Source organism: Sinohyriopsis cumingii, chromosome 12 (genome assembly GCF_028554795.1).
Source record: "Sinohyriopsis cumingii isolate HCF-2022 chromosome 12, ASM2855479v2, whole genome shotgun sequence".
Lineage (NCBI taxonomy): Eukaryota > Metazoa > Mollusca > Bivalvia > Unionida > Unionidae > Sinohyriopsis > Sinohyriopsis cumingii.
Window position 1 is genome coordinate 20,282,594 of NC_142972.1, and position 25,517 is coordinate 20,308,110.

General features: G+C 35.5%; 1 protein-coding gene across 1 annotated transcript in view; it reads left to right on the forward strand.

Moving 5' to 3' along the window:
• Positions 1-11,615: 11,615 nt before the first annotated feature.
• LOC149786063 (organic cation transporter protein-like) overlaps positions 11,616-25,517 on the forward strand; it is a 32,124-nt gene continuing 18,222 nt past the window's right edge. Inside the window, exon 1 of the mRNA XM_089976353.1 lies at positions 11,616-12,170. Coding sequence (XP_089832479.1) covers positions 12,028-12,170 — 143 coding nt within the window. The 5' untranslated portion in view covers positions 11,616-12,027. The remainder of the gene's footprint in view (positions 12,171-25,517) is intronic.

Here is a 25,517-nt window from a genome sequence, read left to right on the forward strand (position 1 = left end):
AGGTTCTGATGATTTCAAGTTTGAGTCCCGACAAAGAATCCAAGATGGATAGCGATGATGTATGTTGTAGCCTGTACTGTGTTGATGTCTGCAGTTCTTTGTACAAACAATAACTTATCCTCTGGTCTTGGAAATTCAAACAGAATTTTCAATAAATGTCATTGTTCAAGAATTCTGTATGAGTACAATAATATTTCCAGAGAAACTAATTAATCTTTTAGAGTCCAAATAATTTGGAGAAAAATTAACTAATAACTCAAAAACTCAAAAGTTAATTTCTGGTCACAACAGAAGAAAACAACTTGACATCAAGTGGTTAAAAGCCTTGGACTCTGAGATCTCTCTCTGTCTCTAAACATCACTATTAATACTAAGTATTTTGAAATTTCGGAAATGCCTAATTGTGAAATATATTGCAAAATAGAGGATGGCGTGATCATTTTTACATGTGAAAGTCACATAGCTCCTGTATGTCCGTGATAAGAACCAATCATTTTACTGCTAGAAAAAGTTGTTTACTTGACCCTCAATCAAGGGCAGGAACTATGTCAAAAATAGAAACAAGTGTTTATATTATTAGTTATCTAAATTAAAACTCGGGTCAAACTGAATGTTCTGGAAAATATCAAATTCCAGGTAAACAAAATTACATTATATTGACATGTAAAGAAGAAAGAAAGACTCCAAAACCCACAAAAAATCGAATCAAATCAAACACAAATTAAATCAAATATAAATTAAATCAAATATATGTAACAATACACACATTTGTTGTTATCATACAAATTAAACTTGTCAGTTGTTCAAAAGCTTATGAGAGCTTCTGATTAATTTGAAATAAATAACTGGTTTAGTTTTCACAGGAACAGTTATCAGCATCTATAAATTGTACACATAGTTTGTGTATCTCTCAGAATTTTATTTAGTGACCCAGTATGCACCTTTAGTATGATAATTCTGGTTGCTTCCCATTTTTGGTCGTGAGGCCATCGTGAATGTTTCATTGACTTGGTGCTACAGGCTATAATTTACCTTTAACTGTTCAACTAAAAATCGTTTTAAGACCATGATTTGCGATTCTGTTATGTTTTGACCAATAAGCAAATGCACTTTTGAGTTTATGGTCATCCACCGGTTAACAGCAGCCCCTGCTACCGAATGCAACTTAGTGCTGTTACCCCCAAGATGCCGTTTTTCTGTTCCTGTGCAACGAAATGTTTCTAGAAGAACCGTACTGTAGACAGTCAAAAGTTATGTGGTTTATCGATCGTCAGGAACATCGTATTATAATTCCTCTGTTCCATGGGTATGATATTATTTTTTTATTTGGATGATTTGTTTGTTTAGCATCCCTACGGAAATGTACTTTTAACCTATATCTGTGACTTACTGGCAAGAAGGCCGTAATGTTTGTAGAACATGCTGGTTTCCTTAACATAATGGGATCTTGGGATGACACGATCTTCATTGCGACTGCCAACACGCCCAACATGAATACCATGTTTTCAGTCTGTCACTGAAACGGTTAATAGTTGTTTTTTTTTTTATTTTCTTTTCTTTCCTTTTTTTTTTTAGGTTTTGTCTTGCCGTTTATTGTAATGCGACTGAACATTTTTATTTATATCTAGTTGAACTATTTCTTGCTTTATGGTGAGACAAATAGTAGAAGGATTTACTGACTGTGCAGGCAGTATTTTATCTTTCCTATCTATCGCAATGATTCGTGTTCTTGGTATATGTCTGGTTGTTACCCTATGACCGAGTTGTCCTGTCAAAATTAAATCTCTTCGAACCTTCATATTTATAAAGTTACCTGCTCAACTAGAGGCTTAGCTGATACAATATACATTGTCAGAACGACGAAGTGATGGTATTGCCATAAGCATTTCACTCTAATAGTGATGCTAAATATGAACTCTTCTGGCACAAACATGGTGGAATGCATTTGACAAAACTTTCAATATCCCCGACTACTAACGCTTCTGCAACGAGTTTAGTGTTGATAAAAACTCATGCTAGCGGCAAAGCACTGCGAAAACAGCGACGTATGGCCTAGCCACCTCTGTATGATAACCGAGCTTATTTTCGCTTATAGAACAGTCAACGATACTGATTAAATGTCTTACAGGACAGTGGGGCCTGTGAGGGCTTAGGTTAATACATGCTGGAAAAGTCTCGGGACTTCACGTCGGCCTGTATAAAGGGTCTAAACAACAAGGTATAGATTTTGACAGCAAAATCAGTTTCTCACAAACGTTGAAGATATTCGTGTCACCTAACTACTAGCCAGCACATGTGCATTATACGATTACGTATCTTACACCGACACTGTGCCATGATCTTTGGGCTCTGTAGCCGAGGAAGAGTGTGTTTGTATGCGAACTGCTCGGTTCGGCATCTTAGATTCACTTCGTTTTATCGTTTATTATTTACACAACTATACCCCTGAACAAAACATACGATAGACAGTAATCCTATGGCAGAAAAGGAGCGGGAATATTTCTGTCTAACAAGGCAAACAAATCGTTAGCTTCCGAACTCGCGAAAAATTGATGTATGAATTTAAAACGATGAACTTCAACAAATAACTACAAACTTGCATCAGTACACATTGTATATGATTGGGACTATACATATGTGCTTTCCCGGGCCCTCGCTCGCTTATCATCAGATAATTTCCTCTGATTTTTCTAAGATTCCGTGTCTCGCAAAATGTAAAACCCCTTGTCCCTTTGACAATTTATTAAACGAGATAAATTAGTTATCAATTTTCTTTAAAGCAAAATTCTGGCTTCCCTTAGAATTTAGACTGACTAATTGTGCGAGACGAACTTCTTACAAATTTGAATTCCAACTGGGAACACTCCCTTCGTTTAACTTAGTCAATCAGGATTAATTTTTCTAACCGCCAAAATATTTTAACGCTTCCATCGAAGTCAGAATAAATCTCTCTGGTCTGCCTTTCTTAAAAACATCATTAATGACATCTCTTTCTAATGGCCCAAGATTTCCAAAACATTTTGGCTCTGGTTTGTCTCAACTCGGCCATTTTCCGCTATTTGACTTTACATTAACATTGGTCTTTTCCATTAATCTGACCGTTTTTAACAGACTCCATATAAACGCAAATATAAATAACATATACCCTAGGTTTATAACATTTTCAATGTATTGGGCTGATTCTGTTCTCTTCTTTGACGATGAATCAAATTACTTTAATATGGATGAATGTTGCAATTCAAACAATAACGCGAAGTAAAAGTTTAAATGTATAACCATTTGGCAACCGATAACTAAAGACTGAACCGGAAATGATTGAATGGGGAATTATTCGTTTCTACTAAAATAGTTGTTGTGTATTGTGCTTGATCTTGTTCAGTTATTGTTTATGAGATGAAATTAAACTGAAGTAAAAATAAATACGATTACGATGGTTTACCTTCTTTTCTATTGTTGCTACCGGTGAAAACCCCGGGAAGAACAACCGACCCACGAGAAGCTACTGGTGCTTTTTATGACTATTCTGTATTTTAAAAAAATACCCATTTTTTTTAAATAAAAAAAATAAATAAATAAAATCTTAGAACTTGAATGTGAACAGAAATTTGGTAGCTAGCTAGGTGGAAAAATACGAATTCAAAAACGTTTACAACTCCGACGATAGGTCCTCCACATAGCCAAGATCTCCTAAACCTGCCGGGTCACAGACCTACTGGTCTCTTGTTTACAGCTAGAAAAAGAGTGTCAAAGGGCTGTGATTATAGATATGACAAGTGGGACTTTTCAGATATCTTGAAGTGTTTATGTAGCTTGAAGTAATACGACTGTACGTCCAGGTTATCTGCGTCCTAATTTTAATAACAATGGCGATGTTCGGACGATGACTGGGTTGTACTCACCATGTTTGGGGTCACTTAATCATAACTTCTAGGTAACGCTTTAAATTAATGAAGAAATTTCACTGTTTGGCTCTGAAACTTCAGTAAACTATGACATTTCCTAGTAGATATGAGACGTATCTTTCAATACTGTTGTCTTGGAAACCAAACCATTATTTCAGCTCAAAAAAGCACACATGATATATCTGTCTTATTTTCCAACAATGTGTGTGTGTGTGTGTGTGAGAGAGAGAGAGAGAGAGAGAGAGAGAGAGACCTGATTTCAAATTTATTTCCTGTCGAATCTTTTCAAAGAACCAGGTTTGAATGTTCAATGGAGAGTATGGTTCCTCTCTTTAAAGCTTTTTAATAAATATATATTTAGGATAAAATAATAGAGAAGACAAGAGGCAAACAACCAAAGCAAAAGTGAACGCAGATTCTATTACTATAAATTCAGGTTTAAAACGTTTTCCAGAAGAAGAAAAAAAAAACTTTGGATTTAAAAATAATTATAAGAAACAACTACGTCTACTTCGTTCGAAACTGAGCTCACACTTGACGGTTATGTTTCGGCGGCGCAATACTGGTGTAGAATGTGTGTGTGTGTGTGTGTGTGATTTAGATTTTTAACGTAGCTTTAACAATTTGTCAGTCATATCTCTACGATGTCTGCAGTGTGCCAGTTTAAAGTGATGTCTAGTACTGGGGCATCATGCCGCAGACATGTAGCATGATGTCTCACCAAGTCACATTATCCTTACACCAGGCCGACCAGTCCTAACAATAACATCTTAATGCTGAGCGCCTAGCGAGGCATCTGTGAGTATCATGTTTAGAAGTCTTTGGTATGACTTGGCCGGGGGTTCGAACCCACGACCTCCCGCATCCGGGGCGGACGCTCTAACCACTAGGCCACCGGAACGGTCTTACTGGTGTGGAAGAGAAATAAATAAGTAAAGCTGGTTGAAGAATGGTGATTGCTCCATTTGAAAGAAAAAGATAGTGGAACAAAAGGGAAAGAAAAAGATATAAGCGAAAGGAAGATTGAACTTGTTTAGTCAGGTCCTCAAGGTAGATGAATCTGGCTGAGGTTCAACCCATCCAACGTAGACAGAATTAGACTGTACATGCAGTTTGGCCAGTCAAAAAAAAAAGATGAAAAAAACTTGTTGGTCTAGGTATTCTGGAGCTAGGATGTCCACAATGTTGTTGATAATTCTGTATAACGTTATAAGTAAGGTTTTTTTTTTTATTCTCCTTATTTCCAGTGACTCCCGGTCAAACTTGATAAATCATCTTTCAAATACTGTTTTTACTGATGTATCTATTGTTTGTTTCTTTGCTGCACGTTGTTGCACCATCCATGGCCGGTGCAATTGTATTTTTTATATCTGGACAGCGGTTATTATAAACGTTCAAAAATTAATACTGAATACACTTGCTTGGTGATCTCACTATTATGGTGTAAAGTTGAGCCGATAAGCTGATAATGTAGGTCGACTGGGCGTCAGCAGAGCTGTTGAAGGCTATAGCTGTAATATACGAGAGAGTTAAAATGCATGTTCAACGACGTTCTCTTTTTCTTTATTCGTTCGTTCTCGAGCAATATTGTCAACAAAATTTCGGGCACCTCTTTTTGACACCCCTCCCTCCAAATCTTGGCGCCCCAGGCAGCCGCCTAGTGGTTAGCCCTCAAATTTGTATTTAGCAAGGGAATAGTTGCATGTGCCCCACATCCCACGGCCTTAAATGATAATGATACTGGCATAAATGGGAATTTAAAATTGTGGTTTTAAAGTTGCGATTGTATGCATTGTTAGAGTGTCTGAAGTGGTTGACCACAATATGTGAGCATCTAACAGGAATTAACATTAGCTAATGTTAAGCCGTAGGAATTTGACCATTGGGCAGTGTAGCCTAGAGCGAATATAAACCTGTGAATTACGATATAGCTTCAAACGGGAAATGTAACGCTGAGGGCATCTTTCTAACATTGTTAGAAATGGTTATACAGGAATGATTGTGACCTAAAAAAAGGGGGAGTTTAACATTGAGGACACATTGTAACATTGTTTCAGGTGATTGACCTCAAATGGAGGCTACATTGTTATAGTGATAAAAGCTGTTGACCTCAAACAGCACACAAACCATGCAACACGCTCAGCGTAGTGACCTGGTGTCTAGTGGCGACGTCTATATTACCGAGATAGGTATGTACCACACATCATGCTGGGGGTGGTGTAAACAGGGACTATCTGCGCTTTTCTGAGTAGATATGAAGAACTCTTTTACGTGTGAAATGGATATTTTGTATTGTCATGAGTGGCTAAGCTACTAGTGCCAAAACAATGTTTCTACTTCACTCGTGAAATATGTCCTTATATCGTCTACAAAAAAAAAAAATGCAGATTGTCTTTGTATTAAATAGTTTAGAACAAAAAACCTTTGATATCCATTCATTTTCTTTCCTCCATTCTGTGTCAAGAAGATTAACAGCTGCACTACTACACTGATAAATAGAAGAAATGAAGTTTTACAATAATTTAAAGACGGCCTTTTACAATTTAGATGTGCATATTTAGTACATATAATGCTTTAGTTTGTGTATTTTGTGAAATCTGAAGACATTTTTATCTTCGTTAACACATTTCTTACGCAGATTGATACAGTGAAAATTGGCGAGTGTGGCCATTATACAGACACGACTAGAACGGTCCAACAAACTTCGGAGCATAACATCATTAATGGACAGATTTAAATGATAGTGGGTTGACTTGTAATACGTTTTGTTCCTATTTTTGTTTATTTCCGGTTTTGTTCGTGATATTTGGTGTGTAGTTGTTACTAAGAAATGTCCAATTGTTTCATAGTTTTCAGGCATGATTGTAATTATGATAGGAAAAATCGTTACTTAATCAATTTTATTACTGTGTGTAATTGACAGATTTTCTTAAAAATGTGTACCGTTCATCACTGAGTGTAATAAGTAATCAATACAATATGAATGACTCAGTGTCGAATAGCGACCGCTGATGAAAGTAAAGTTACTGACAATTTGCATGATTCGTGTGAAAAACTAATTATCAAAATGTTATTACCTGAGTTACAAAAACGTGCCAAATTTTAACAGAGACTAATTAAATTCAAGAAAAAGTGAAAAATTGGTCAAGGTGAAATTTACTACCAAAATTTAGAAAATGTAAAGGAGTTTAGCGGAGATTAGAAAATATCTGGAACATTAAATTAAATGGGCTTAGACTAAAATAGTAGTAAAATTACATAAATTACACAACTGTACCAGACTTTGGTGGAGTTTGAAAAAAATGTTGAAATTGTTTGGCTGAGACTTCTTTTTAAAAATCGTCACAAAAGGAACCTGTACGACACGTAAAAGGAGGTATGGGACTAAAGATACCTGTTAGCAATGACAGGAACTAGAACACTGACCTTCAGAGTGTCACAAGAAAGAAAAAATAGATAGAGCATTTAGAAGCAGAAATCGAAGAATAAACCATTGTAGTAAAGAAATTAAAGAAGATGAGCCAAGTCGGAGAAACAGTAGAAGCCGAAGCTAAAAAAATTCGAAATCGAAAGACAGTAAGAAAGTGGACGTTTGTGGTATGCTATCAAATTTCATTGAGGATTCTAATTTTACTGGAATTTACCAAAGAAAGCATACGTGTATCGTTGTTTTCTGATTTCTTTCTTTTAGTATGGTTATGATGCTCAGACGCGCCCAAGGAAAAGAAAATATTTCGTTTCGGATAGTAACTGTTGAGTGCTCGAAAGCAAATGTTTAGTGTTGGATAGTAAATGATTTTGTGTAAGTCACTTTTCATTTCTCGTTGATCAGTAAGTGTAGGGTGTTGTTCACTCAAAATGGCGTGACATTTTTAAGAACTTTATACATATCTCTCTCAAGTAAAATAAAATTAAATATATTTTACGAATTTCTAAATGATTTGCAGGTTTTAATTTATCTCCGGGTATTATTCTGTGTTTGCCAATCTCGGTATTAATTTGTTCAGTACTTTTTGCAAAGAAAATATAAATTTATAATGTTTTACTTTAAAAATCTTTTTAGAATTTGTGAAAATTCTTTTCAAAATTGTTATGCTTTCAAGGGGGATTTCTTCTTTCATCTCTACAAATGTCCGAAAGAGCTTCGGAAGTTTAATATTAATTTTTGTGTAGTTCATAATTTGTACGAATTTTAATACTAGTTATAGTCTGCGCCAACCTTTCAACATGTTTCCAGATCTTTTTCGGGCCTAGCGAAAGTCTGTGACCGTAAATCTAACGCTCATATTCTCTCTGGTCTCCGCTAGGTTGCGGTACAGATTCAGAATTTTAGTTCTAGAAGTGTCATGATATTGCTGGTGATAATATGTTCTTGGAAATGCAGCAGCCTTTGGTGAGTGATACGGGATTGTAGTTACTGGCCTTGAAATTGTCTCAATTTTTGAAAATTACTATAACAGTGTGTGACTTTCAATGGTCAGTTACTGTTCTACAGTTTTATGGTATCTGCTAATCTTTGTTGCCGTCTGTGGGTTAATATTCTTTAGCAATATGAAAATATCAACCCCGTAAATAGTGACTGCGATTTCTGTAATTAATGTGTGTGTGTGTGTGTGTGTGTGTGTGTGGTGAGAATTGTTTGCCTCACCTTCGTGAATGAATACTGAATCATACTGTTTGCTGTATCCTTTGGGTCGGAATGTATTTTGCTGTTGAATTTGATTGAGTGCCATTCTGCCCTTGTCCGTCATCACAGACTTGATAAATGACCAGAACCTCATTTGGTTTTGTGAATTATAATCATTATTTTGGGCTACTAGTTCAAGTTATGTTCTCAGCATATATCCAATACACATGGCATTCTGCTGTCTCCGGTTGTGCTTTGACCCACTTACACTTAACAATATCTATATCACTAAAAGCACTTCTTTGTCTCTCGAACAGCTTATTTATCCCCCATGGACAGCTTTTATGTGCATATCCGTGATTTATGGTGTGTTTTTATTGGATTCCGAATAGCTTATGTTGGGTATATCTCTCCATTAGCTAGTGAGTTATAAAGTCAGACCAGAGAATATTCACGCCCCATGCTCAGACAGATTGTGAAAAAAGCCACTAGTATATTCAGAAAGTTCCTTCTTAAAGTTTTCGTAATCTGCTTTCTAATACTGGTTGTATTTATAGGAAAGAGAGTTGTTCTTTATGGATCTAAGACTAAATTCGAAGAAGACTGCTTTTAACAGGGTCTGATATGTCTGCAACTACATTATTTGATTGATGAGACATGATGAGACATTCATCATTCTAGAAGAGTCGTTCATGGATTCTGGCAGGAGTCTGCTTTTATGTGCTCTAGAACTACCTTATTCGTAAAGGCATTTTTTACTGGCCAGAACAGCGAGTGATATGTTGCCTATGTGCTGGATATAAATTCAAGCTTATTTGTCCAGTCAGTATCAGCTAGACTGAAGGCACCGCGAAATCGTACGTTAGGATATGATTTATTGGTATATGAGAGAGATCAATCTGGAGTCTTGAAAATTATTCCTGGCCAAGACTTTCTAGAGGTCGGTGGAATGAGCCAATACATAAATTATTGTATCCCTTAAACTTATATTTCGCTCGACTAAATTCCAACTCCTGTTTCCTAACTTTCATAATTGTTGGAAACAATAGTAAATAAATCGCACCCATTGCCACTACAACTTTTCTTTTTGCGAGTGATGTTAGATGGAAATGTGCTTCATCGGTGTTGATATTCCTTTTCAGTCATAATTCTGATTTGTTTATGATCTCTGTTTAGTTGACTGTATGATATTCTGTAGCAATAAAAGCTTTCATATTGTTCTGTTGAACTGACATCAATATGAACTTTCCTGATTTGTACCCGATTTCAATACTTATTATATGTTCATATTTTTCTCCGTTAACTTTACATTGTCAGAATCGTTCAGTAATTTACGATATTGCACACCTTCATGTTCCATTCACGTGCATAAAGGAACTTCTTTCTATTGTAAACACACAATGGACGCAGACGCCAGCACTTTTGATTTGTAAATAAATTATGTACGCTCGCGTAGTAGGCATTTTAAGTTGTGGTTGTTTAAATTTGTTCCTGAATGAAGTAAAGCAACTGTTTCGTGGATTGCCACATACCAGTTGCTTTGGTACATTCCGCGTTAACTTTTTGATACAATGTTTTGGATTTAGGCTAGCTATACAATAGACGCAAGAAAGGGTCTTAACAAATAACATACAAGTGTCAATACATAAACTGTCTTCTTTAGCTGCTGATATGAATGGCAAAAATACACTTACATTTTTACATCATGAATTTCCTCAAAATGTGCTTTCTTAGTTCTGCAAATCCAAATTACATTAGCCATGTCATAGGTTCTCAATCTTTATTACACATTTTCGAAATTGTACTGTAATTTCGAATATAAGTGTAGTTACATCCTCCTTACTGCACTCAAAATGAAATAAGCATTAAGTTCCATAACATCTTTTTGATAATTGCAACTGAAAGACTAAGTATTTTCCCACATTATGATTTCAAACATTCACTGACAGAAACAGGAACACATTTGCAGATGGATGTCAACATGCTTCTTCCTCACTTCTTTAGTCCTATGTATTTCATGTGGAATTGTCACATATAAATCCCGTCCATAATCACGAAATTTCGTAGAATCGAAAAAAATACCAAAATATATTCATTTCAGATCAAATGGAGAAGTTGTTGAAATGCGCATTCATTCACAATATGACTCCAAGTTTCAATTTTAACTAGACGCGCCATTTTCTTTCGAAAGTTATGTCGAGCGCGCGACTAAGTTCAAATTTATCTGGGCGGAGTTATATGCACAGTAATAATGTTGTTATTGTGTAATGATGAATCGGCGCTTGAGTATTTAGTTTGGAATATGGCATACATTCAGTTATTTTGTTTCTTGTTGTGTATTGTGTTAATATAATTAAACATTAGGTAGAATTTTAAAAAATAGCACATCATAATAAAGTTACTGCATTTGTATGGGGAAATATGAACTCGTTTTGTCGGAAGAATATACTGCACTCCCAAGGTCTTGCTGTAGTTACATCCAAAAACATTCGTTCATATGTTATCATACAAATGCAGTAGCCTATAATTATTATACAAGAATGAAGCGTAATATATGTTACATGTATGCCAAGATAGATAAGAAACCAAACAGTTCAAAGGAAAGTACACGTTGTGCAAGGAAACTTTGGAAATTTCCCGATGTTGTTATGGATAAGCTTTAGAGATCCGATGGTCGTGTTGCATAATTAGATAGAGAATAGTCCAGCTCCTTGAGGGTTCAATAAAAAAAAAAAAGTTAAATTTAAGCCGGTCTTTACTTAGAAACTTCGTTAACTTAGGCTTGTTTGACTACAGGTCAGCTCTCACCTGGATTAGTTTCTTGTGTTGTTAGAATTTGTTAGTACAGGTTTCTCAGTCAATATAGAAAACGGGAAAAGAACTGAGTCAGGGTTTTAATTTTATTCTAACCATTTACTTTGCATATCTAATGTATAAGCTATAGCTAAAAGCTATCGATCTCATCGGATGTGATATCTGAAAGTCGCCATCTGTATCTATTGTGGTACTGATGACCTCTTGAATATGTCAAGCATGTCATATGGTACATCTGACAAATTTTCGTCGGTGGAGGTCAAATGCACTGATAAGACTGGTAGTATTCTCAAGTGGGAGAGTGGTGTTCAATTTCTGGCTTCCCAGCCCTACCCTGACAATCTGATGGCGTCTCGGGTAAAGAGTCATGGGACATATAGCTGGCTCCCAAGTTTACTGAGAATACTAAAATAAAGATAAACGGATAACAAGGTAAACAAAAACAAACTCCACGCATGTGCACTGCTTGTTTAAATCAACTTCCACCGTCTCTTATGAGTTCTCTGATACAGATTAATACCTGAATGAATCCAAGGAAAAGGTACGCCGGTGAATACCAGATGGATGCCGATCGTCAAGTGAACACGTGTGCAGTTCACAGGATCTGCTATTGACCATCAGGCTAGACATTCTTCAACTAAGTAATTCGACACATTAAAAAGGAAAATACATTGCTAATTTAGAATGAAGCTTGACGAAGTATTAGAAAAAGTTGGGGATTTCGGCTGGTACCAGAAAAGACTGTACATATTGCTGAATATACCGGCCATGACGTGTGGAGCCTTTATGATGCTCATCATAATTCAACTGTATACCCCCGCACACAGGTGAGTGTCCATCTCCTCCATGAATACAGAAGTATACTCGAGCACACAGGTGAGTGAATATTTCATAAACTGTATAATCCAGCGCGTATGTTTGTTTTTGTTTGTTTTTAACGGTATTTTCAGCAATTTATTTTGGTTCTACCATGCCAAAAGAAATGGGAACTAGGTACCTAGACAGCCAACACGGGTTGGCCAATGAGAGTTTCTAAACCGGAACCCTTCTATTACAATTCCAACGTATTACCAACCGAGCTACCACAACTTACCTATTTTATCAAGGTGGATGAAACTTACAGAGGACTGTATGAGCCGGCACATAGGTGATTAAAACTGTAAAAAAATGGATAGATCTTCCTAATAAAATATACACGTTCATACGGAGTGTGTGTTATTTGGCACACACACACACACACACACACAAACACACACACACATACATATATATATATATATATATATATATATATATATATATATATATATATATATATATATATATATATATATATATATATATAAACTGAGTTTTAAATAATACATATCCCGATCTCCTGTGACGCAGGTTGTCCTAGCTTGCGAGGCATTCTGCACTACATGAAGGAAGGCCCAATATTTTTTTTAAAAATAATAGATAATAATCTCTTAATTATATACTCTGAAGAAAAAAAAAACTTTAGTTGCTCAATATGCGATCGGAACGAAACAATTGAAACTGAAGATTAATCAAACGTTTTCTTGAAATATGTACACGTAGTCTATTGTATGAATGAAATATATGCACTTCGAATTTATACACATTTCGTTAGTGCTAAAGAAAGCGAACAGTGAACGAAACCAAGTTTATACAAGAGGATGAAATGTCATCTAGTCAAAGAAATACAACGAAACGTTGATATTAGAAAAAAATGACGCAACGTAAGAATGGAAATTTAAAATGTAAATAATTTAAATTAAAAAAATTAAGCAATGATAAAAAGATTAGCCAGAAATATTCTGTCTAATGTGGTATTTGTGATTGCCCTTTATTTAATGCTGGTGACGCGTATATTTGAAATATGCAGTTCGCGTGAGGATTAACGGAAAACTGACAAGATATTGTGGCCCATATGTCTTCGAAAATAACCGAAAATAAGGATATAAGTTCATTTTAGAGTTGCTACTGTACGAGATGAAGAAAGAAAAGCCGTTGATAGTGGATAAAAGTGCACGGTTTACGTGAAGATTGTTCACATAAAGCTTCTATTACACTGGTCAACAGTGAAATCATTACTGACTTGAAAAGGCCCTAATCTGTAGTATTTTGGTGTGCCGAACACGAATATAACTGTGAAAAATTTGTATTGGCTCTCGTTTTGAAGATATTCATATACCTCATTTTCTATGTTTCACTGTGTAAATTTCTCCAGTAGGACTGCAGCAACATCCGGAATAAAGATGTAACATTGCATAATACCATCATGCTCACATCATCCACAGTTGATTGCATCATTTTTTGATGCAATGCAATACTAATGCCATGCGGCTGCTGAAGTAAGTTGACGTCAGCAGTGTACTATACATGTGTAGGCCTATTATACTAATGCCAGGCGGCTGCTGAAGCTGACGTAAGCAGTGTACTATATAAAGCCCAATCAGATAGGTTCAGCATTTAAAATATTTTAGACGTTGTGCGAGACAGTTCAAGCTACTGTTACATAAAACTTATTATTTTATCCATTTACGTACAATAAAGAACAGTAATGCCTCGAAAGTGTGTTAATACCGCGGACAATTTTTGCTATATTTGTGGGGAAGTGACATTTGCCAACCAGAAGAAAAGTATCAATTCTCAAGTGAAGAAGGCATATCATCTTTACTTCGGATGCAAGGTTGGTGACCAAGACAAGCCTTGGGCTCCGCATATATGCTGTGCTACATGTACAACACAGCTTTCACAGTGGTTGAATTGCAAAAGGTCATCAATGCCGTTTGCAGTCCCAATGGTGTGGAGAGAGCCAAGCAACCACCTAAATGACTGTTACTTCTGCTTGGTTCCTCCTCTTTCCGGCGGAATAACGAAGCGAAAGAAGTCGAGAATAGTCTACCCAAACATTCCGTCTGCATTGAGACCAGTTCCACATGGTGAGGGACTTCCTATTCCAGAACCTCCAGCAGAATATTCTCTTGATTCATCTGACGAAGACAAAGGTGAGTCGACCTGTTCTTCTCCTGGTCCATCAGCATGCAGTGATCCAGATTTTCACTGTGGTGCATCATCAACCCCACACAGAATAACACAGGAAGAACTAAATGACCTGATTCGTGATTTGGACTTATCAAAGAACAAGGCAGAATTGCTAGGATCAAGACTCCAACAATGGAATCTTCTAGAAGAAGATGTCACAATTACTGCATATCGAAAGCGCCACCAGCAATTGGAGCCTTTCTTCAGAAAGGAAAGTAATCTGATATTCTGTTCCGATATTGAGGGCCTCATGAATGCTTTAAAAATCACTCATGACCCACAAGAATGGAGACTATTTGTGGACTCTTCGAAACTGAGTCTCAAGGCTGTGCTTTTGCACAATGGAAACATTCTTCCATCTATTCCAGTAGCGTATGCTGTCCACATGAAAGAGACATACGATAACTTAAGGCAGCTACTGAATTCCATTGAGTATAACAAGTACAGCTGGCACCTCTGTAGTGATTTGAAGGTAGTTGCCCTTTTAATGGGACTGCAGCAAGGATATACAAAATACATGTGTTTCTTATGCGAGTGGGATAGCCGAGCAAGGGAAATGCACTACCTGAGGAAGGAATGGACTCACAGGCAGAATGTAGCCATTGGAGAGAAGAATATCCAACACCCAGCTCTGGTTGAGGCTCAGAAAATCTTGCTACCACCCCTTCACATCAAACTAGGTTTGATGAAGAACTTCGTGAAAGCCATTGACCGGACTTTGCCAGCATTCCGATACCTGCATGAAAAATTCCCTCGACTCAGCGAAGCAAAGATTAAAGAGGGAGTTTTTGTGGGTCCTCAGATTCGAGAGCTTTTCAAAGATGACCGGTTCAACAACTTGCTGGAAGGTGACGCGAAACAAGCATGGAATGCTTTTCGCCTAGTTTCTACAAACTTCCTCGGAAATGTTAGGGCAGAAAACTATAAGGAACTAGTAGAAGACATGTTGATGAAGTATAAGAAACTTGGCTGCAATATGTCTCTAAAGATTCACTTCCTTCATTCCCATTTGGATTTCTTTCCTAGCAACTGTGGTATTGTTAGTGATGAACACGGCGAACGTTTTCATCAAGATATCGCAACAATGGAACAAAGATACCAGGGAAAATGGTCCACTACAATGCTGGCTGACTACTGCTGGACACTCCTCAGAGATGCTCCCGAACAGCTGTACAAGAGACAGGCGAAGAAATCTAAGATGTAGTCAATGACTTGATTTTTTATAGGTAGGCTATTACAGTTGACCTTTTACTATTGGAATGCATTTCGTTATGTAAACATTAATTTCTTGCAGATTACAAAAAAACTAGAGCCAATTTTGCAATTTGACTGTCATATTCGTGTTCAGCACATAAAAATTGATAAGAATTGACTAATTTTATTTCAGTAACATGACTTTTGTAAAAATTTGTTGTCCAGTGTTATCAAAGCTCGCTCGCTCTCTCTCTCTCTCTCTCTCTCTCTCTCTCTCTCTCTCTCTCTCATGATCACTATTGGTAGCCGTGCACTGGTGGACGAGAGCTAGTTTCCATAATTTTCAGCGCTGGTGTCATCGTATAGAAAGGTTACAGTCATTGTCGGCCTCTGACGGCCTTATATTTATGACGTGGTCAGCACTCCAGGTTTCCCTCGCCGATTCTACTTATCTGTAACCAAAAGCAGTTGATCGAACGCAGGCACGTATTTACCAAAACCGGAAGCTGTGAATATTTTTATTTAACTACGGCATGCTATTTAATTTGTGACTTTCCACAAGACGTTTGCTATACACGTATGGAAAATCTTGACTGCTCATTAGCCGCGTACAGATGAAGCTGACAGAGTTTTATCTTTTAATTACATCTTTTATGAGACGACCATCCCTCAAAGAAAATAGGAGGCTATTACATTTTATACCGGCAATGTTATCATGGATTCATTGCAATCAATGGCTGCATAGAAGTTCAAAAGGGACACACTGAATATATGTTGGGATTGGTAGGCCAAAAGATCACGGATCATTGGCATTTATTCATATTAATTGCAATAAGTCTTAGATGAAACCCAAATTGCTTGTGTAAACCTTTGTACGACAAGAGAAGAGCATGGGCTGCATGAAAATAGACGTAAAATGTATTCTTTAAATATTATAAGTTGTAACATTTTCATATCCTTAAAAATCGACGATTCATTTTCGTCGATATTTCGCTTCCCCTTCTTATCTTCTTTTCTTAATCGATCGTTCTTAAACATTATGTATTCTAACTTCACAGTCACTTCCATTATCATAAAGAATTTGTAAAAGTCTATAGAAAATATACGTTCGTCCCAGATTTAGTTGTCGCTTCTTATTCCGAATTTATTATTTAGTCTTGTGTTGCAATTTACAATTTACAAGGCCGTTAAGAAATTAGAGAATTTCGGATCGTCACGTTATTGGAGTGTCATGGGTTGTTTCGTTCAGTGAACGATTATCGTGCCTTTCCCGCTCTGGAGTAACTTAGGAGTTATGTTATCACATACGTATCTGGTTTATACCATACACGATAAAAATCAATAATAAATGGGTTTCTGCGTGCAAATAGTGGTGTAACAATGAACAAAGATTATTCAATGGTTCTGCAATTAATACCGTATATATGTAAATATAACCAAAAACAAATGCCACTTAATAGCGGAATTCATTTTTAAAGAATTTCTTTGGACTTTCAGTAAGAACTTACATTATGCTTAACTTTATCACAAGTCGTTGACCTGATTTAATTTCCAGACCATTACAGCTATTTTTAAATTCACTTTTTGAACTTTTTGATACGTTTTAGAAAAACACCTTGTTAACACAGCGAGGCAAAATAGAACTGTACGTCAGCATGTGATATTTGGAAGACTTATATGCAGATGACATGATTCTAGAGAAAGTAATTTTGAAAATAGTTTAGTCACGCATGACTCAAAAATGACGTTTAAGATAATACACCCTAAATTTACCGTATCACATTGTCAATACTGATTAGTCTTGGCCTGCTAAAACCATATCTGCATAGGGAACTTTTAGTTCGGGGGAAAATTCGATAAAACTACAAACAAACGCACACCCGTTGGGGTAATTTTCAAGTGAATATCTTGTTCCTTACCCCTTGAGTAAGTATTATCATCCTGGGCATAAAATAAAAAGTGACGTTAGGCAAAGAAATAGCCAATTAATCTTCAACGATCATTCTGATATAAATATTTTACCTTTGTGTGCCTTACATATTTGAATGACATGCTTTGTTTCATTATGACGTACAAATATATTTATCACTCATAACGCAGTCTGGATGCTTGAAATATTGGTCGCCCCGTTTTGGGTTGGATTTTTTTGTTTTTGTTTGGGGGGGGGGGTCACCAAGGCCATGTAATCGTTTTAAAAAAAATTTCATAAGTGTGAACAAATCATAAGTGCACTTACTAAATTCGTACTATCAAACCACATTTTTCTTTAAAAGGAAAATCATAGCAAGCACACTTTCATTTGGATCGTAACTTGGCAAGTGCCTCTACCGACTCGTCACATCACCTCTTAAATAAAACTGCAGCGTTATCGCCGTGTACCGGTTACATTGACATACGGTATGCCTTAAATCCAATTTAACTCATAAAAATCTACAATGCAGTACATGTTTTTGATGAAGAAAAATACATTTTGCACTTAAAATATAAATTTTAGTACCAGTTATACTCGGATTAGGACTAGAAATTACGGGTACTCGAAATTACCATTTACCTATTATTTTTTAAAGTAACATATCGATGTAAATGTCTAAAGATACGATCAAAGCATGTTCTTAGCTATAAAAAAAGAAACCAATTTATGTTGTCAAAAAAGTTTACAGCCAACACATGTGAAAGTAGGTTCCTGTTAAACCAGGAAAGAAGGCTTGAATTTTTGTTAATAATCGAGATTAAAGCTTCTACTTTGACCTCACATCACTCACCCATCCCCACGAATGAAATTTACCAACAGACAAATGCGCAAGTGGATAATCATTCAGGAAAGAGGACTTCAATCTAGAATAGTAACCGACATAACAGCTGCTATCATAATACTCTATCACTAGACTGCGAAATCATGTGAGTGATGATTATGGTTTCAGGATCTGAAACCTACCATAATTGCACTGTCAAGCATGCAAAAACCAAGGCCAGTTCTGTAATATACCATATAAATATATTTTCTTGCGTTTACAACACGCGTGGGTATTACATGTCCACTCACTACTAATAGTATAGTTAAATATGACGTCCATCTCTAATGTACGTTTGTACTGTTATGGTTTCCTGGCGCAGGTCCAACGTATGCCCATCCTTGTCCATAAGAATAAAACGAATTATGTGACAACCGACCATTATGACATGGAAGATACAATATTGCCGCAGGAATAATCGAGAGCAAAGTATCCGGGCAGGAAGTAAAATTCAGAGAGAACTCAAACAATATGTATATAACCTAATGACCAAGAAGATATATCGGAAATTTACTGGGTTAAAACAAAATAGACGCTATATGAATTTTACAATAAAATACTTGATACACCTGATACTGGAAAATATGACAAAGTCCAGAAAATGTTAATATTTAGACAACTAGTGTAGAAGCATTTACTGTCTATAATATATGTGTGTGCCTGTGCAGAAAAGTTAATAACATAAAAGCAGTGCTTTCTCTTTTTATGGTGATGCCATGCTGAATGTCAATTATTGTGCAACACAATTATGTCATCATAGTGTGTGCGATGCTGCGTGAAATACCGTACTTTAATTTCAGCGCTGGTTCAAATACGTATAGATAGAACTGCACTCATTGGAACTCGTGTTCAGTGTAGAGTAAATGAGTTCACGTTTAGTGAGAACCACTGGGAAATGCAAACGCGGGATTAAAACATGTTGTTGATCATGTCGCCGCTACGCTTGCAAATCTAGCTGGGACACCGTAGCGCAAATAAACTTTGTAAACAAAAGCACATCCTGAACAAGGTTTTATTTTTATTTTATTTTAAATATAAAACCTCTGTTATCCTACTATTAGTAATTATTTTCGTACCTTCAACGCAAAAGACTAGTTTTACAATAAATGTTTGGTCGTAAGTTTAGGTCAAAATTTTACGACCGCTTTGCGAAACGGACTTTTAAATAGACTGACAAGAGTTGCGCTAGTCATGATGGATCTTTTTTTCGTGAAAGGATACCCAGAATTTGGCTTTTCATTAAGTTACTATATTCGTTATATGTATTTTTATGCAAAGGAAACGTGGCAAGCCTCGTTACCTTTATATGATTTTTTTTTTACATCCCGTGCTATATCATTTATAAGCGTACATGCTATTAATCACCTGCAACATGTAACAATTTTGGACTTAAGTAAATCAGTTTGACTTTGCGTAAATTTCAAATCATCACATTTTCTGTGTATGTAGACATTACATGTGTAATTTCGGTACACGTCTTATGGAAATATTTGTGAGCAAACACGTATTTGCATGATCTGTGATCTGTGTTGTGTAAAACAACTTTTAAAGAATCCGTGAAATTCTTTACTCTAATTGTAATTGAATAACTTTTCAAGATAACCTATATCGTTATGACAATATTTTGGTAATTTAAAAACGTAGTACACATTTTTTTTAAGTGATACAATTTGTTCTCCTTAATTTTACTGTCAATTTAACATGGCATTATATTTGAAATAATCATATGTATATATACTAGCGTCAGTTTAGCGCGACCTTGGCTTGATATCAGTGACACAAATTGTGTTTATCGTCCAATTGGACAATATAATCTCGTGGGGCACTGCATCGAGTTCATCGCCCAGTCGGACAATCTTAACACTAGGGCTCTGCTGAAATGAGTTCGTCATTCTGCGGAGTATAGACTCAAGTAATTTTTAACACTAATTTAGATGCAAATGCTAAGCACAACGTGCTTATGGTTTACAATTGATATTAGGAGTCGTCCACATATGAGGTCACGCAATTTTTTGCCATCTTTTTACACTCTTCCCCCCTCGTCACACTTCGTCAACTGTGACGTCACAATCCCCCCCCCCCTTTTTCCACTACTTTTTTGTCATACTGAAAAGTAAATGTGATGTAAATCAGTTAACTATACAGACAAAACAACAACCTTTTATTAAAAAACAAAGTATTTAATTAATCGAACTTTTACAAGGACTGCTTTTTCAAGTTAAAAGTGTATAAAATTATTTTAAAAATTAATTAATTTTAAACAAAAAAAGGAAATATAAATTAAACGCATCCATTACTTTAGTTCTAACTAACATTAAAGTTTCAATAAATCCACAAACATTCTAAGAGTTTAAAATCTGAAGTATTTGTAAATGAATTATTTCTCTTGATAGTTATCATTATCCCAAGGCAAAGTAAGATGCTCATCCATTGAACGAACAAGAAATTCATTTGTTTCTATATTAACATCGTTTATTGGAAGGGATATTTCCTCAAAATCAAATTCATAGTCGTCAGTCCAATCCACACTTTCTCCATTCTCCGCATTTGCTAGTAGGACCATCATTTTGTGTTGCCTTATAGCAGCGAATCTCATTGGTCTGATGCGCTTCGATAGAACTGATTTCAACGTCATAGCTGCCGGTGACACTGATCCGATCAGCGGGAATGACGGTCCGAGATGAGCTTGAACATTCTGTCTAAAGGCCAGTCTTTGCAATGACGATCCGAAATGAACATAACGTTCTACTTGGACCGTTAACACCTTCTAGGCCTGATATATGCAGATAATAAGATTATTAAAAATAACATTCTTTTTTAAACTTTAACATTTAATAAAACTTAAAATATTATAATTATTAAACTTGTACTTATGAGGTTTTTTTGTCTCGTATTATAAAGGTTTTGTTTTATTTGACAAATATTATGGAACAAATTTTAATTCCGCATTTTACCCACTATTCTGCTTTTCGATTCCTCATTTTTTTCCCACGCCATTCTACTTGTTGAAAAGTCCCCAATTCCGCTTTTTACGCATACTCGTTAGAGGTAGTATGTATGCCAGACTAATCCGAGTTTCCTCTGATCCTTGTCACCCCATTTTTTATATTCGGATATTTATGTTTGGGTGTAGGATCAGAGTTAATTCCCTATTGAAAAGTTGGAATTCGCCGACATTTGGTGTCGGCATGGGGTATCCGCTTACTAGCCGGCCCAGCAAACTTGAACGACCTTTCATCGAGATATACTTGCATTAAATCGATAGGAATATGATTTATTTTCTCAAAAATCGTTAGTATAGCATTCGTCGTGTCTTTAATCCGCTTACAGACGAGACGAAAGCACTTCGTTGCTGAAATTCGACCTGGATCTGGCCATTTGCATCCTGAGATAATACAAATCGCGCAACCATGTCAATGACATCAGAGGTCATATAGTCACGTGATATCGACATTAAACAAATTTCCAAAGTTGTTGTAAATATAATTTGGACATATTATAAAGTCACTTAGTATTTGTAAATTATTATCCTGCACACTTAATTCTCTACATATTTATTCTGAGAACAACGATCAGAAACCTGTCAGTATCGCAGCATGGTGGAGAAAACCATTTTCAACAAGTACCGAACACGCGTCAGTGATGGTTTTTGATGTGTCACATGACTACAACATTTAACGTGCTCTGTGTGTAGGGAATCTGGTTTTCTTCAAATTGCTGCACCATTTACAGATTTCCGGTCGTTGTTTTCACAATAAATATTGTGAAAAGTTTATGTTTATTCATTTTTCTTTTTAAAAAAATTACGTGACTTTCATTTATATGTTCAAATTGTTTTCATACAGCAACTCAAGAAATTGTTTATTGTTGATATCACGTGATTTTATGACCTCTGATATCATTGACATGTAGAATGCGTGAGTTGCATAGACACGTGACTAGAAATTCAAACGAACGGATCAGGTCAAATTTCAGCAACTATGGACTTTCGCTTCGTAGGTCAGCGGATTAAAGACAGAACGAATGCTATGATCGCAATTTCTGAGAAAATAAATCATATTCATATCGATTTCATGCAGGTATATCTCGATGAAAGTTCGTTCAAGTTTGCTGTGACGGCTAGGACTATATCCCTACACACGAACATAAATGTCCAAATATCAAACATGGGGTGGCAAGGGTCCGAGGAAACGGGGACTAATGGCAGACGTGTTAGAAAGAATTTGATGGGATTTATTACGAACATATATCCGATAGATGCATTTTATACATTAAACTGGCAAAATACATACATTCAGTTGGAGCAAGAAAATATTTTATCTTGAAATATTGGCCTACATGTATATAAAACGGATAATTTCTAGATTACCGTACCACGCACATAATGTCATTCATAATATCGACACGCCATTTAGAAATTATATCGTCTTGAACTCTAGTCAGTAATCAAAATTATTTGTTCTGGGAAGTCCAGTCAATTTACGGCCTAGAATAAAATAAATTGTAGCATTCACAATATTCGGTTATGCATGCATTTTGAGACGAAACTTCTATACCTGACGGTCATGTATGTTGTGATTTCAGGGAAAACCCAGACTCAACATCGTGTATCTATTTGTACAAATTGGCTATAAACACGACCGTTAGGTATAAATTTATTTTATGTATCAAATTATTTTATATATCAAATGGTCGTGTATATAGTCATTCCCCATGCGGAATAAGAGACGTAAAGTGTGAAGTAATTACGGATTACGATATTACAGGTAGTGAAGTGACTGTCATAATGTCCTAATCAGTAATCAGTTCCACTTAACAACTGATAATCGATTATAATCGGTTACTAATAATAAGAGTTAATTTTAAATTTTTTTAAAATATTGTTAAATCTTTGCTCAAGAGTTAAAAAATGTCAATAAATGTACAGGAGTAATCTGGTTTAATGACATGTATAGTTTACCTGATAAAATTATAATATTTTTTCATTTGTGTTGTGTTGTGTTTTGTTGTTTTTGTTCTACAACTTTGCTAAATGAAATCAACCTTTTATGGCTGATCAGTCATATGTAACTGAAATTATTGTTGCAATCCCTCAAATCCTTTCATTCATATGTGATGTGTCTATAATTTAAAGTACAGGACATGATTTTCGCTTTCTCATTGAAATACAACAAAGGATTTTACGTTTGAACTGAAATAATCATCAAAATTTGTTTAAATTTACTAACTCAACAGTTTAACAGCTTTAATCATGTAATCATGACTATGTTCCATTATATGAAAAATTCCACTTAGGGAATATGGTATGGTTTTATATTTGTAAGTTTTGAAGTGAATAAATAATTCAGATCAACTTTATTGGATTGGAATTTACCATTTACACAGGAGCTTACTAACCTTTGTATTTTGCATCCAACTAAAAAGTAATCTCCCTTTACACAATCGCTTATAGAGTTTCACAATCGATCATCTTATTGATTCGCTCAATCAACTGATGATCGATTATAATCGATAATTGAAACAACACTACATGTTGTACACAACTAAATAAATATAAACATTTAACAATTAAATAAGCAATAATTTATATTAAATATTGCATTTATTACATGGATTACATCACTAATTTGAGATACACATTTGGGAAGATATTGATTCAAGTTGCAATGTGTATATCAACAATATCATGAATGATTATCATTGGTAGGGTATTGGGTATAAATATGTAAAACACAAAGCATGCACTTACTGAAGTGAAGTATCTCTTAGATAAACATATTCATCACCATAAAGGTGTCTGACGAGAGCTGTTTCCACAGCTCTTCATCTCACCTGTACTCCAAATAGAAGTTAGCTTTAAAAATTACTTAAATTGGTAGATACTTTTGACAGAATTGTTTTCGTCAAAGTTTTATCTATTTCATATATCTTCTAAAAATGTCAGGCTAAACTTAGTGAGACAAAATTAAATTAGAAATTTCATTTCTGGGAAACCAAACTTTCTTCGCATCATAATCCTGACATTGAATTTGTCTATCTTTTCTATCTATGGTGCAGATAACTCCAAAATTGGGAATTATTTATAAATGCGTGGAACTAAATAAATATCTTTGACCATTGTCAAGTGAATGATATCTGACAAGCCTACTCTAGGAGTCCAGTTAGGCTGATTGTAACAGCACTACATTGAGATGTGTAATCAAGCTGATTGTAACATCACTACATTGAGATGTGTAATCAAGCTGATTGTAACATCACTACATTGAGATGTGTAATCAAGCTGATTGTAACATCACTACATTGAGATTTGTAATCAGGCTGATTGTAACATCACTACAATGAGATGTGTAATCAAGGTAACTGTAACATCACTACAATGAGATGTGTAGTCAAGGTAATTGTAACATCACTACAATGAGATGTTTAATCAAGGTAATTGTAACATCACTACAGTGAGATGTGTAATCAAGGTAATTGTATCATCACTACAATGAGATGTGTAATCAAGGTAATTGTATCATCACTACAATGAGATGTGTAATCAAGGTAATTGTAACATCACTACAATGAGATCTGTAATCAAGGTAATTGTAACATCACTACAATGAGATGTGTAATCAAGGTAATTGTAGCATCACTACAATGAGATGTGTAATCAAGGTAATTCTAAAATCACTACAATGAGATGTGTAATCAAGGTAATTGTATCATCACTACAATGAGATGTGTAATCAAGGTAATTGTATCATCACTACAATGAAATGTGTAATCAAGGTAATTGTAACATCACTACAATGAGATGTTCAATCAAGCTATACAAGTAGCTAATCAATGAATGTGATGCAATGTTTATTCCCCCAGAACAACATACCTTTATCATATGCATGTGTTTCAAGGCTAGTCATTTGCACCTTTACAGAAGTTCTTACTGAAACCAGAAATCTAAGAAAAAAAGAAAAATGTGGTGGAATTTAATGTAAAAAATAAACTTAATTACCAAGAAAAAATGAGTAAATCAAAAAGCATTTGAGGGATATGACTTTGTTCTATGAACTATGTAAGCATCCTATGTACTACTTTCATAACGCACAATTAATGGCATCTGACACAAGTTGATGTTTGCCTTTTCCATTTCAG